This window comes from Caenorhabditis remanei, chromosome II, assembly GCF_010183535.1.
Source record: "Caenorhabditis remanei strain PX506 chromosome II, whole genome shotgun sequence".
Taxonomy (NCBI): domain Eukaryota; kingdom Metazoa; phylum Nematoda; class Chromadorea; order Rhabditida; family Rhabditidae; genus Caenorhabditis; species Caenorhabditis remanei.
In genome coordinates, this window is record NC_071329.1 from 5427244 (window position 1) to 5440787 (window position 13544).

At 35.4% G+C, this 13544-nt stretch overlaps 4 protein-coding genes across 4 annotated transcripts; all 4 read right to left on the reverse strand.

The window, feature by feature from the left end:
• Nucleotides 1–565: 565 nt before the first annotated feature.
• GCK72_004675 (uncharacterized protein) lies at nucleotides 566–4108 on the reverse strand (the record flags this gene model as incomplete). The annotated part of the gene is made up of 7 exons (XM_003104204.2): nucleotides 566–709; nucleotides 1285–1411; nucleotides 1455–1540; nucleotides 1622–1799; nucleotides 2446–2804; nucleotides 3253–3385; nucleotides 3936–4108. The coding sequence occupies 7 exons, from the start codon at nucleotides 4106–4108 to the stop codon at nucleotides 566–568; spliced, it is 1200 nt and encodes a 399-aa protein (XP_003104252.2).
• Nucleotides 4109–6102: 1994 nt separating this feature from the next.
• On the reverse strand, nucleotides 6103–7473 carry GCK72_004676 (uncharacterized protein; the record flags this gene model as incomplete). Its single annotated transcript, XM_003104262.2, has 2 exons — nucleotides 6103–6279; nucleotides 7336–7473. The coding sequence occupies 2 exons, from the start codon at nucleotides 7471–7473 to the stop codon at nucleotides 6103–6105; spliced, it is 315 nt and encodes a 104-aa protein (XP_003104310.2).
• Nucleotides 7474–8614: 1141 nt separating this feature from the next.
• Nucleotides 8615–11104, reverse strand: GCK72_004677 (uncharacterized protein; the record flags this gene model as incomplete). Its single annotated transcript, XM_003104207.2, has 4 exons — nucleotides 8615–8812; nucleotides 9659–9734; nucleotides 9836–9993; nucleotides 10904–11104. 4 exons carry the CDS (start codon nucleotides 11102–11104, stop codon nucleotides 8615–8617), a joined length of 633 nt encoding a protein of 210 aa, XP_003104255.2.
• Nucleotides 11105–12119: 1015 nt separating this feature from the next.
• On the reverse strand, nucleotides 12120–13544 carry GCK72_004678 (uncharacterized protein; the record flags this gene model as incomplete). The annotated part of the gene is made up of 2 exons (XM_003104278.2): nucleotides 12120–12329; nucleotides 13380–13544. 2 exons carry the CDS (start codon nucleotides 13542–13544, stop codon nucleotides 12120–12122), a joined length of 375 nt encoding a protein of 124 aa, XP_003104326.1.

A 13544-nucleotide genomic window follows, 5' to 3' on the forward strand; every position in this document is an offset into this window, starting at 1 on the left:
TTTCATTAAAACGCGGGAAACCAGTCCTAAATGTTTTTCCACTGAAAACCACTGAAATTTCGCGAATTTTCGATCGAAACTTAGTTTTTCATTATTTTTCATTATTTTCTATCAAAAAATCCAAAAATTATCATCGAAAAACCATTGGAAATTACACAAAAAGTGTGAAAAATGCGCGAAATTAATGAAAAAATTTAAATAAAACCGAAAAATGCAACCGCGCTCCAATGAGAATCACGTGTTTTTTGGCGCGGAAAGAGCGAATTTGAATCTGATTTTTGGCGTTGTGCGTCTAATTAGCCTAATTATCACCAATTAGGGTGGAATAAAATGTGAAAAAATGATGAAATTATCTTATTTCTGACCGGTAATTAATAAAAATCGAGAAACCATTGAAAAATAAAGAAACATTCGAGGGAAAGCTGAGGGAAAAAGGAAAAAACAACAAATCACTATATTCCTATCTGAAAATCAAAAATTCACAGAACAAAAAAGCACTTATAAACTACAAAAAGAGCCTAAAATAAAATATAAGCCTAAAAAATTAATAAAAACCAGAAAAATTCTAGAAAAACCACCACGATTTCGGTTTTCCCTTATTCAAATCTTTTTCGAGATCTTTCAAAAATTGTTGAGTGTATTGGCGGAGACGATCGTCGCCACTTCGGCTCATTTGGACAGCTTTACGGGCGAATTCGACGGCTTGGTCCTGGAAAAATTGTTTTTGATTACTTATATTTTCGTGGCGAGATCCAAAATTTTAAAGTTTAGAATTTTAATTATTACAGCCACATTCAGCTCGCCAAGAGCTCTCAGAAAAGTATAATCATGACTAGGTTTGAAGCAGGTTGGGTCTCGCCACGAAAACTACAGTAATCCAACCCGGGTTACTGTAGTTTTCGCGGTGAGACCCAACTTTCTCCGAACCTAGCCATAATTATACTTTTCTGAAAGCTCTCGATGAGCCTGATTTAGTTATGATCACTTTGGGAGCATTGGTGCAAACTTGAAGTAGTTACAGTCTTCAGAAACTAAAAACCTTCGTGGATGGCCTAGAAACCTGAAACTCGGCCACGGAAGTTACATTTTCGGTTTCAGTGCGTTGAGAGCTTTCAAAAAAGTATAATCATGGCTAGGTTGGGAGCTACTTAGGTCCCGCCACGAAAACTACAGTAATCCAAGTTGGCTTACTGTAGTTTTCGCGGTGAGACCCAACCAGCTCCAAACCCCTTCATGATTATACTATTCTGAAAGCTCTCCTCTCACTGAATCCGATTCTCTTACTTTCTGGCCCGTATGAAAAAGTGCTTCAGCGTAATTGCAATAATATCCGGGTAGCATGTGAGCACACTCGTTCACATAGAGAATTCGATCCACACCGATCGACAAGTACTTCCGCGCCAATTCGAATCTGAAATTAAGTGATTTTTGGGGGTTTTAAGCGTAAAAATTACCGATTTTTCAAAACCAGCGTGGCACCGAAATTGTTGAGCATATTGATGGTGTGGGCGGAGCTTGCACCGTAGATCTGATAGGAAATCTAAATAGAATCCGATCTATTGGGTTCTAGTCTATCTTAAAGTCTATCTGTCCATCTGTGCATCCAGATGTCCCCCCTTACCTTCATAACTTCATCCATATACTCTTCCGCTTCGGCCAATCGATTCTCCTCACAATAATTGATCAAAAAATTGGCGTACGCTTCGAGAGTCATGCCGAATAAAGCTATCGGATCGGTGTAGAGATGTCCGTACGTGTCTACAGTATGACGATCTTCGACGAGGGCTCCGTGCGCGACGCTGGAAACGGTTTTTGGGTCAGGAAAGTGCTGTTTTTATAGAAATTTATATATTTTTGAACTTTTTAAACAGCATTCTACAGTAAAATTCGGTATTTTCTGAATATTTTGGGCTAAGAAGTTAACAGTTGAAATCAGCGCGTCGAGAGCTTTCAGAAAAGTATAATCATGACTAGGTTTGGAGCAAGTTGGGTCTCGACACGAAATCTACAGTAATCCAAAGAGGGTTACTGTAATTTTCGTGTAGAGACCCAACTTGCTTCAAACCTAGTCGTGATTATACTTTTCTGAAAGCTCTTGACGCGCTGCATCAGAATATGTCAACTTTGGGGCCGAGTTTTGGAATCCTAGTTCATCCGGGATAATAATTCTGACAATTTTACACATATTCTGTGGAAAACGCTTTCGTTGTGTTCAACTCATTGAGAGCTTTCAGAAAAGTATAATCATGACATGGTTTGAAGCAAGTTGGGTCTTGACACGAAATCTACCGTACTCCTAGCTGGATTACTGTAGGTTTCGTGTCGAGACCCAAATTGCGGCAAACCAAGTCATGATTATACTTTTCTGAAAGCTCTTGACGCGGTGAATTTGAATATGCAATTTTCATGGCCGAATTCTGAGTTTCCCGGCCACAATCACCCTACCTAAACTTTTTCATATGCTCCTCCATAACCTTCATCTGCCGTCTAACACAATGTTTGAATCCACTCTCCGCACTTTCCAACTCTCCTTGATGTGCCAGAATATCAGCTAATTTCAACGAAACACCAATAAATTCCGGATCGAAATCCTTCTTTCCGTGGAGTTGAACGAGTCGTTGAATGACGATTCGAAAATATTTATCGGCTTCTGAGAAATTCAATTTCTCGTAATAAGTATTGGCCATTTCATCGTAGACACGTGTTATCGGAAGTTCTTCTTTCCGTTCTTCTGCCTCTTCTAGTGCTAACTGAAGCACTTGAATCGCGTCGTCGTATTGTCGTCGTTTTCGATAGAGCCATGACTGAAAATTGGGTCTGTTGGTGTGTCTGAATGTCCGGATGTCTGAATTTCCATTGAAAATTGATTTTTAAAATATTGACTCGAAAAATGCGAATTTTCATTCATAAAAATGCTCGAAATTCCGAAACGATCGGTTCTGGCCGAACTTTTTCTGTGTTGGGTTTCTAGGCCAGCGAAAGGAAAGTTCTTCCACCTCAATTTCACTGGACGAACTGCCGTCTTGAATCCGCTGGCCTAGAAACACAAACAGAAAAAGTTCGGCCAGAATCGATCGTTTTGGAATTTCGAGCAGTTTTCGAGCTGGAAATTCGCTTTTTTAAAGGATGTTTTCGAATTCTAATTGAAAATAGCCAACTTTCAGTCTGAAACACTCGAAAAATGCTCATTTCCTGCTCGAAAACACCGTTTTTTTACTCAAAATCTAGAAATTTCCAGCCCAAAACCTTTACCTGTTTGACTTTCTCCTTCAATGGATCCGTATCCAATTGCACTTTCTCAATTCCCAATACATCTTTTATAGTTGTCATCCATGATAAGGCGAGTACTGTAGTCGTTCCAGTCGTCGCACTTTTCCCGTATTTTCTGAAAGAAAAATGGTGGTTTTTGGATGATTTTTGAGTGAAAATCTCTGAAATTTTATGATTTTCAGCCAACTTTTTTAAACTTTTTAGGTTTAAAACACGCATTTTGAGTGAAAATTGATTGACATATCTGGACTAAAAACCTTAAAAAATCATGATTTTTGGAATTTTTAAAAACCTTTTCAGATCAAAAACATCGAAAAACCTTGATTTTCAGCCGTTTTTTTCACTTTTTAAGTTGAAAAACACACATTTTGATTGAAAATTTTACATTTTTCAACCAAAAACCTCATTTTTCATTTTACAATCTCTTTTCTCGATGGTTTTTGAGTGAAAATTGACATATTTCGGCCACAAAACCTTAAAAAATCATGATTTTCTGTCGATTTTTCGACTTTTTGAGTGAAAAATTGACATATTTTGACTAAAAACCTCAAAAAATCATGATTTTCAGCCGATTTTTTCACTTCCTAGGCTGAAAAGCATACATTTTGATCGAAAATTTTACATTTTCAACCCAAAAAACCTCCGTTTTCTGTTAGAAAACTCACGCCCATCTGCCTCCTCCATTGGTTTTCCCTCCATTCTGATACTGTCTTCGTCCGTTTCCTCCTCTCGAAGAATTCTGATGACGTGGATTTCCAGAAGAAGACGAGAAGAATGCGGTGGCAGATGACGTCGATCTGGCAGCCGCATTATAGAGTTTAGACATTGATGGCAGCATCTGAAGAGAAAAATGTGAATTTTTTGAAAAAAAAAGAAGATTTTCTTGAAAATTCCGTGAAAAAATCATAATTTTTGACTGAAATCGCATTTTTCACATCGAAAATTGATATTTTTAGGTAAAAAATCATACAAAGAGGTGATTTTAATCAAAATTTACTGTTTTTTCGGCTGAAAACAAAGATTTTAATGGGAAATTTGTCGTTTTTTTTTTTCAAAAAATTTGAATTTTTTGAAGGAAACATGAGGATTTTTATGAGAGTCTCATATAAAAATGATGATTTCCGGCTGAAATTAAAGTTTTCAAACCGGAAATTTACGTTTTTTAGGTGAGAAATCATAAATTTTCTACAATTTTTATTGTCGTTTTTTTCAGTTAAAAATGCGAAAATTTCTATAATTACAGTTTTTTCCCAAAAAAATGAAACATTCCCAATTTTTACTTTTTTTTTTTTGAATATTTTCTCCAAAAATGAAGATTTTCTTTAAAACCTGCTGATTTTCAGAAAAAATTGGCAATTTTTACACCGAAAAGAAAGTTTTTTCTGTTAAAATAATGCAAATTTCATTCTAAAATTTTAATTTTCTGGTAAAAATCTTTTTTTTTCTGAAAATTCAATTAAAAAATCAATAAAATATACATAAAATCGGTTGTAAAACCACATTAATTTCTCAAAAAACCCTGAAAAATCCATAAAAATCTTCATTAAAAATCAAAAAAGAAAAAACCCGAATCCATTGAATTTCGACACCAGAATTCTCTCTGTATACAGTAATCTACAGTAATCCCTACAGTAATCTCTACGAGTAAAAACTATCTAATATCTGTAATAAAAATCTGCCTAAAATCATGATTATATTGCATGTAGTAATTAATTACAGCGGGGGAAAAAAAACAACAAAAAAAAAGAAAAAGGAGAAATTAATCCATTTTTGGTGCAAAACTGGAACCACACGAACATCCTTTTTCGGCCACCGGATTATTCACAATTCGAAATGACGCCTTCATTAAATCCTCCACGTAATCCACTGTCGCTCCTGAAGAAATTGAAGAAAATTAGGCTCCGCCCCTTTTAAAGATAGGCCACGCCCACTTTTGATAACCCAGAATCGGATAATATAGAGGTTTTTGTTAGACTCCGCCCACTTTTTGCTGGCCTAGAAAACGAAAACTTGAAAATTAGGCCATCAAAGGGAATACTTATATTTTGTATCCTAAGAACCGCCCCTTTACACATCAAAAAGATTGATTAGGCTCCGCCCACTTTTTTGAGATTAAAAACATTAAAAGTTTGAAACAAAGCTCCGCCCTCTTTTCGGTGGCCAAGAGAGAGATCCGCCCATATTATAGCTTGGCCACGCCCACTTTTTATAACCCAGAATCGGAAAATCTAGAGGTTTTTGTTAGGCTCCGCCCCTTTAATAGACAGGCCACGCCCCCGGAAAGGAGACCTCAAACTAGCCATAAAATATGAGAAACCGATTTTTGAAATTTCAGATTCTAATTTTCAAAAAAAAAGAAGCTCCGCTCACTTTAAAAATTGATTCGGAACCTTAAAATGTTGAAACTAAGCTCCGCCCACTTTTCAATGGCCAAGGGAGAGAATAGGCCACGCCCACTTTCGACACCCCAGAATTGGAAAATCAAGAGGTTTTTGCTAGGCTCCGCCCCTTTTAAATATAGGCCACGCCCACTTTCAGACTTCTTTAAAAACTTCCTAGCTAAACGTTAGTCAAGATCCGGCCATATTTGGAATAGGCCACGCCCCTTTTTTAATTACCAATTTACTTGATATGAGACTCCGCCCACTTGAAAACGAAACATTGAAAACTAGGCAACTAAAAAGACATTTCTTATATTTTTTGTGAGAACCGTAAGCTCCGCCCATTTTCACATTTTGGTGACCTAGGAAACCCAAAAATCGGCCACTAAACGTGTGTTTCGAGACAGGCCACGCCCCCTTCCAGTCATTATTTCCAGCACATAAAATCCTACTAACCTTTAATGTATCCCAACGACATTTCGTCTACAATAATCTCGGCGCCACTCTCTGTTTTCCATAGTAAATCGTCGTTATTCAACTTTTTATCCAATCGAATTTTGTACTCGAATCCCGAACAACCACCACCATCAACTTCCAGTCGAAGACGTTCTCCGTCATCCAGTACTTCCTGGAAATTGAGAATCTATCGAGTCGGTCGAGTTTTTCCAAGTTTTTCTTTCAAAAACTTCGGAAAAAAAATACAAAAAACGCGAATTTCAGCTTGAAAAATGCTCCAAAATAGTCGAATTTTCAAGTTTTTGAGCAGAAAATGAGTATTTTTCGACTTTTTCAGACTAAAAAGAGCTGTTTTTAATCTGAAAACTAATTTTTGAGATAAGAATTCGAAAAAATCCCAAAAAAGATCAATATTTAGCTCGAAAAATGCTCAAAAGTACTCGAATTTTCAAGTTTTTGAGCAGAAAATGAGTATTTTTCGACTTTTTCAGACTAAAAAGAGCTGTTTTTAATCTGAAAACTAATTTTTGAGATAAGAATTCGAAAAAATCCCAAAAAAGATCAATATTTAGCTCGAAAAATGCTCAAAAGTACTCGAATTTTGAAGTTTTTGAGCAGAAAATGAGTATTTTTCGACTTTTTCAGACTAAAAAGAGCTGTTTTTAATCTGAAAACTAATTTTTGAGATAAGAATTCGAAAAAATCCCAAAAAAGATCAATATTTAGCCCGAAAAATGCTCAAAAGTACTCGAATTTTGAAGTTTTTGAGTGAAAAACGGGGGTTTTGAGCAGAAAATGAGCATTTTTCGAGTGTTTCGGACTAAAAATGGGATATTTTCAATTAGAATTCGGACAAAAAATCCCAAAAAACACCAATTTTCAGCCCGAAAAAATGGTCAAAAATAGTCAGTGGCCGAACTTTTTCTGTTTGGATTTCTAGGCCAGCGAAGTTCTTCCACGTCAGTTTCACTCGAATTTTCAGACATTTCTGACTAATTTTCAGCGGATTTACTTATTTTTTGTCATTTTTCAACTAAAAATGTCGATTTTCTTAGTTTTCGTGAAAATTTGGTTTTTTCTGGACAAATTCAGTGATTTTTGAGTGATTTTCATGAAATTTCTCACTTTTTCTCACGCCAGGGTTAATTTTCATGAATTTTTGGCTTTTTGAGCAAAAATTGGTAGATTTTAAGCCAATTTTCCAGAATTTCATACTTTTCCAACTCACTTTCAGCCTGCTCGCCGCCTTCGTCGTCACTTTAATATCTTGCTCTGTGAGCATTCGATGCGTCTGCCTACTGTAGATTACTGTACTTCTGGAGGAGGCGATTTGTGTCAGAAGACGTCCGATTCGTTGACTTATCATCTGGAATTTATGGATTTGTAAAATCTGAAAAAATCTGGAAAAAATTAGACAGAAAAAGATAGTAATTCGTGGTTTTCAGCGACAAAACATTTAAAAAAATATAGCAAAAATTGATAAAAATGATTTTCCTTCATACAGTACATAGAAATACATGAAAATTGTCTGAAAAAACTGAAAAAAAATGCAAAAAATGGGGAGAAAAGCACCTAGAGAGGGGGAATTCAAGGCAGGGAAATATTAAAGCAGTTTCAGGGCAAAATTTGCAAGATTTTGGGCTGAGATTACATGAAAATTGGAATATTTTGGGTCATTTTAGCAAAAAAGGGAAAATACAATGAAAATTGGCAGGAATACGAATATGTACACACTTTTTGGGGATTTTGAATGAAAAAAAAACTATAATCTAGAAAATTAGAGAGAGAGAAGTAGAAGTATTAGAAATGATTATTTTTGTGTTAGTTGAATTAGAAAATATGGGGAAAAAGACTGAAAATTTGAATTTCTGGGGTGAAAATGTGGGATTTTCATGGAAAAAATCATGAAAAATGACGAAAAATATCGATTTCCGGTCGTAAAATGATATTTTGGTCGAAAAACGATAGAAAACGGGGCTTTTCAGCAAAAACTTCAAAAAAAGCGAGCGATGACCGAACTTTGGATTTCTAGGCCACCAAAGAGAATTCTAGGCCACCAAACTGTTTCTAGGCGATTTTCAGTTGTTTTCTGATGAATTTCAGCTCAAAATATAAGTTTTTAGAGCCAAAATTAGCTATTTCAGATGTATATAGATTGGTGGCCGAAGTTTGGATTTCTAGGCCACCGAAGAGAATCCTAGGCCATCAAACTTTTCTGTTTTTAGCCAATTTTCAGTGATTTTTTGATGAATTAAAGCTCAAAATTTGACTTTTCAAAGCCAAAATTAGCTATTCCAGCTGTAAATAGATTGGTGGCCGATGTTTCGATTTCTAGGCCACCAAAACTGATATTTTGTTTTTAACCATTTCTGGGCCAAAAATTACGTTTTTTCACAAAGTTTTCCATGAAATTTCCAACATTTCCCTTCGAAAATTCAAATTTTCAGTCATTTTTATCTGAAATTTTGGCCATTTTAAGTCTGAAATATCCAGATTTTTATCATTTTCTATCTCCTCGACGCCGTCGACGGTCCAGAAGGTGTTGGAAGTGTTGGACTCTGTTGAGTGGATCTTAATCGTTGTCTCTCGAATCTTCTCTCCATTTCATCGAGTAATTTTGGCATATAACGGACGACTAATTTCACACTTCCAACGGCTGATTTCAGAAGATCCACCGCTTTTTCATGGCACTCGCTTTCCACGTTCTGAGAGAAAAATGGCTCATTTTTATGCTTAAAAATTGAAAAATTGCTGATAAATCTTTGAAAAATCCCGAATTTCTGACTGAAATCATCCCAACATAGTCAATTTTTTCAGTTTTTGCTCGTGCTTCAAGGAAAAAATCGTTAAAAATAAGAATTTTCAATTAAAAACTTCGTAGGCAATTTTCAGTGATTTTGAGATGAAATTTGGCTGAATTTTCAGCAATTCTTGCTCATTTTCACTAAAAAGTTGGATTTTTGCTGAAAAAACTGTGTTCAGATGTCCGGAAATTTATTTTAAAAACTGTCAAATTTTCAGTTTCTGCGCGATTTTCGAAAAAAGGTCGAAAAAAAAAGGGAATTTTCAATTAAAAACTTCGAAAAACCGATGATGGCCTAAATTTGGGTTTCTAGGCCTCCAAACTAGTTTTTTGTGTTTTCAGCGATTTTGAGATGAATTCAGCTTAAAATGCTGAATTTTGAACTATTTTCGCTTAATTTTCACTAAAAATTTGAATTTCTGATGAAAAAAATGTCGAAAATTGATAGATTTACTAGAAAATATGGTCAAAATTTCAGTTTTTGCTCGAGTTTCAAGGAAAAAATTGTCAAAATAGGAATTTTCAATTAAAAAACTTTGAAACCCCGATGATGGCCTAACTTTGGATTTCTAGGCCACCAAACTGGTTTTATGTGTTTTCGGTGGTTTAGAGATGAAATTCAGCTGAATTTTAAGTCATCTTTGGTCATTTTCACTAAAAAAACTGGAATTTTTTATTCAAAAAAGGCAAAATTTCAGTTTTCGTCTGTCTGTGTATCCCGATTTCCAGATGTCCTCCATCAACTCACCACTCCATTCACCGCAATCAATTGATCTCCTCGTTTCAGACCGCCTTGACGATCCGCGACTCCACCGGGGATAATTCTGGAAAAAAAGTTTCAGAGTGGCTTAACTTTCAGATTTCTAGGCCATCAGGAAATTCGGTGGCCTAGAAATCCAAGAACGTGAAAAAACTAGTCCCTCACCTAGAAATATAAATAGGTGAATTCTGTTCTTTTCCGCCCATCACATTGAATCCAAGTCCCTGATCCGTCTTCGGCAATTCAATGATACGTGGGTGGGCGTGGCCTTCGGCGGCGGCAAATGCAGCGACTGTCGCTTTGGCGGTGGCGGCGGCTTTCGTCTGAAAATATTGAAAAAATGACTGAAAATTTGAATTTTTGGAGTGAAAAAGCAGGATTTTCGGGGGAAAAAGTCGAGGAAATTATCAATTTTATTTCAGCTCAAATTTTGAGCCAAAATGAGCTATTCCAACCGTTGGTGGCCGAAGTTTGGATTTCTAGGCCACCACAGTGAATCCTAGGCCACCGAACTGTTTCTAGGCAATCTTCAGTGATTTTCTATGAATTTCAGCTCAAATTTTGAGTTTTTAGAGCCAAAATTAGCAATTCCAGTCCTAAACAGATTGGTGGCCGATGTTTGGGCTTCTAGACCACCCATTCTCGCTTATTTTCAGAAAAAAAGTTTAGAAAGTGGGCGGAGCTTAAAGGATTGTTTGACTCCGCCCCTAAATAAGGAGGTTAAAGTGGGCGGAGCTTATTTGTTGATTCTTCGAAACATTTGACTCCGCCCCTTTTAGCTGTATTCTCAACGTGGGCGGAGTCTATATCCATATAAAGAATTTTGAGAAGACTCCGCCCATTATTTGGCTCAAAAGTGGGCGGAGCTTAGTTTACTAATTTCTTAAAATGTTAGACTCCGCCCCTTTTTGCCGCATTCTGCATCTAATTTTCAGTAGATTTGATCACTTTTTTGCAAAAAAATGGAAATTTTTCAAAAATACAAAAAGTGGGCGGAGCCTAGCAGAATTAGGCTCAATTCAGCCATTTTCAAGTTGAAAACATGTTGTTTAGAAGTGGGCGGAGCTTAGTTTCCTAATTTCTTGAACTTTTAGGCTCCGCCCATTTTTGTCGCAGGTTTCCGCATAAAAACCTATTTTTGAATGATTTTATGAGGAAAACACTAACTTTTCATAAATTTTTCCTTCTAAAAATCATCTAAAATTGCGATTTCTTCTTTGTTTTTTCACTCACCGTAGGCGTTGCATCAGCATCAATCGAGTCATAGACAGTCTCATAAACTTCTCGAACTGCTCCAAAGAATTCAGATTGAAGAACTTGTTGAAGTGATGCCAATTTGGGATTATTCACTTCTCCTGTCTTCTGAACGTGCTCCATTAACTCCAGAATCCGTTGGACGTCACGTTCCAGATTCGGACCGTCTGGGGTGTCCATTTTGTGCGAGGGGCGGGGACTGAAAATGAGATGAAAATAAGGATAGAAGAATTGAGAAAAATGAAAGAAAATGGATGATGACCGGGGAAATTTTCAAAAAGTGACCAAAATTTCAGATAAAATGACTGAAATTTTGAATTTGAGAAGGGAAATGTTGGGGATTTAGAGAAAAAGGAAATTTCAGTTTTGGTGGCCTAGGAATCCAAACTTCTGCCACCAATCTATTTATGGCTGGAATAGCAAATTTCAGCTCTGAAAAGTCAAATTTTGAGCTGAAATTCATCAGAAAACCACTGAAAATTGGCTAAAAACAGTGTGGTGGCCTAGAAGACCAAACTTCGGCCATCTTCATTTTTTTCAAAATTTTCACTCAAAATGCCTGTTTTCGATCAAAATTGTTCTTTTTTAGCCAAAAACTTATGATTTTCGGCCTGAAAATAATAATTTTTGAGGCATTTTCAGTGGGTTTAAAGTTGAAAAATGTAGTTTATGAAGACTTTTCACTTATTTTTAGTCAGAAAACGGGAAAATTAAATTTAGATCAGATTTCACATTTTTCGGTGCAAAAATTGTTCATTTTAAGATTTTAAATCTAAAAATTTAGGTTTTTTAAATGAAAAATGGAGATTTTAACACGAAAAATATTTTTTTTTTTTAGTCAAAAAATAAATTTGTGGTGAAAATATAATTTAAATTTCTAGACCACCGAATAGTTTTTACGCAATAAACTTTTTAAAACGTTTTTGATGTTGAAACCTCCTGAAAAACAAATAAAAACAGACAAAAATATGAGAAAATGGCTCAGAAACCATTCAAAAATAACAAAAAATCGAGTAATTTATAAAAAACAATATTTATATTCATTAAAACAAAAAAGAGAACAATCAAACAACGGAAAACTGAGAAAATTTACTATTCTAGGTCACTAAAGCCCGTAAAAATTGAAAAAAGTGCTGAAAACCCCCCAAAAAGGTGATTTTCAGTGAAAAACTCGAGATTTTTCAATAAAATTCACTCAAATCTCATGTTTCAGCGTATGTTTCTGTGATAATTCCAACGGAACGACGTTGAATGTCATTTTGTACAAATCGACGTCCTTCCTGTACTCATACGCCTTCATTTCCTCAATTTCGTAGTCTGGATCACATTTCTCGCGGGTAATTCGAACGACGCCGTCACAATGGGCACGGAGGAGACGTTCGCCACGGTCGTTCTCGTAGTAGACCTGGAAAAATGGTTGAAAATTGACGAAAGTTGAGGAAAATTGATAAAAAATCAGTAAAAAGTGACGAAAAATCATTAAATAGGGGTTTTCTGATCAGAAATTTGAAAAAATTGCTGGAAAATATCAATTCTATCATCAAAATCGAGAAAATTTCTTCAAAATTCCCATAGTTGTCAAGGCCCGAAGGCCCCGGCTTCAAAAAATGATCCTTTTTCCAATTTTTTTTCGAAATTTTTTCAATTTTTCATCGAAAATGTGACCATTTTTGACTATTTTTCAGAAATTCCTCTAATTCTGAATGATAGTCGAAAATTTGACTTTTTCGCAAAAAAATTCAAAAAATATGAAAATTTGATTCTCGCGCCAATTTGCCCGGGCCGGACCTTGACAACTATGGTAAAAAAGTGATAATTGTACTCAAATTTTGACGAAAATTCATTAAATAGGGTTTTTCTGGACAAAAGTTTTGGAAAAATCGTTGGAAAATATCAATTCCATCATCAAAATCGAGGAAATCAGACATTTTTGTTCAAAATTCCGATTTTTGGCATTTCTAATCGCTTAAAAAGTGCAGAAAATTGACAAAAATCGCTTAAAATTCGGTGAAAAACAGATTTATAAACATAGTTTGAGATTTTTCAGGTATTTAAACATAAATTAGAGTTTTAGATTGAAAATTCGGCTTGAGAGGCTAACAGTCTACAAAAAGTTGCCAAAATTCACATTTTTCAATAAAAACTACGCAGTTTTGTGAGCTAAATCACTCAGTTTCTGATTTTGCAAAAAAATTTGATTTGAGTTTAGAAAACGGCTATAAAATTTCAAAAAGTACTCAAATAAATTGGAATTTTGTTGGTTTTTGAGCAAAAATTATAGATATCCAGGATTTGGATAGTGGATTCCATATTTTCTTGCAATTTTTTCTGAATTTTTGTCCAGAAAACACTATTTTAAGATTTTTCGACAAAATTGGAGTATTTTTTTCTATTTTTCTCAACTTTTTTCAATTTTCATCAATTTTTCCATCCCAATCACATCTTAAAAACTCACATTCAACCCTGGATGATAATTCATTCTGAACTGATTCACCAACAGCTCGTCCTTCCTCACCACCTCCCCATCTTTTCTGAAAATTCCACGAAACGGAAGGTTTTTGGGCGGTCTGATCATTCCGCGCACTTGTTGAATGTTTCGAGACAACACTTTGAGACTCAT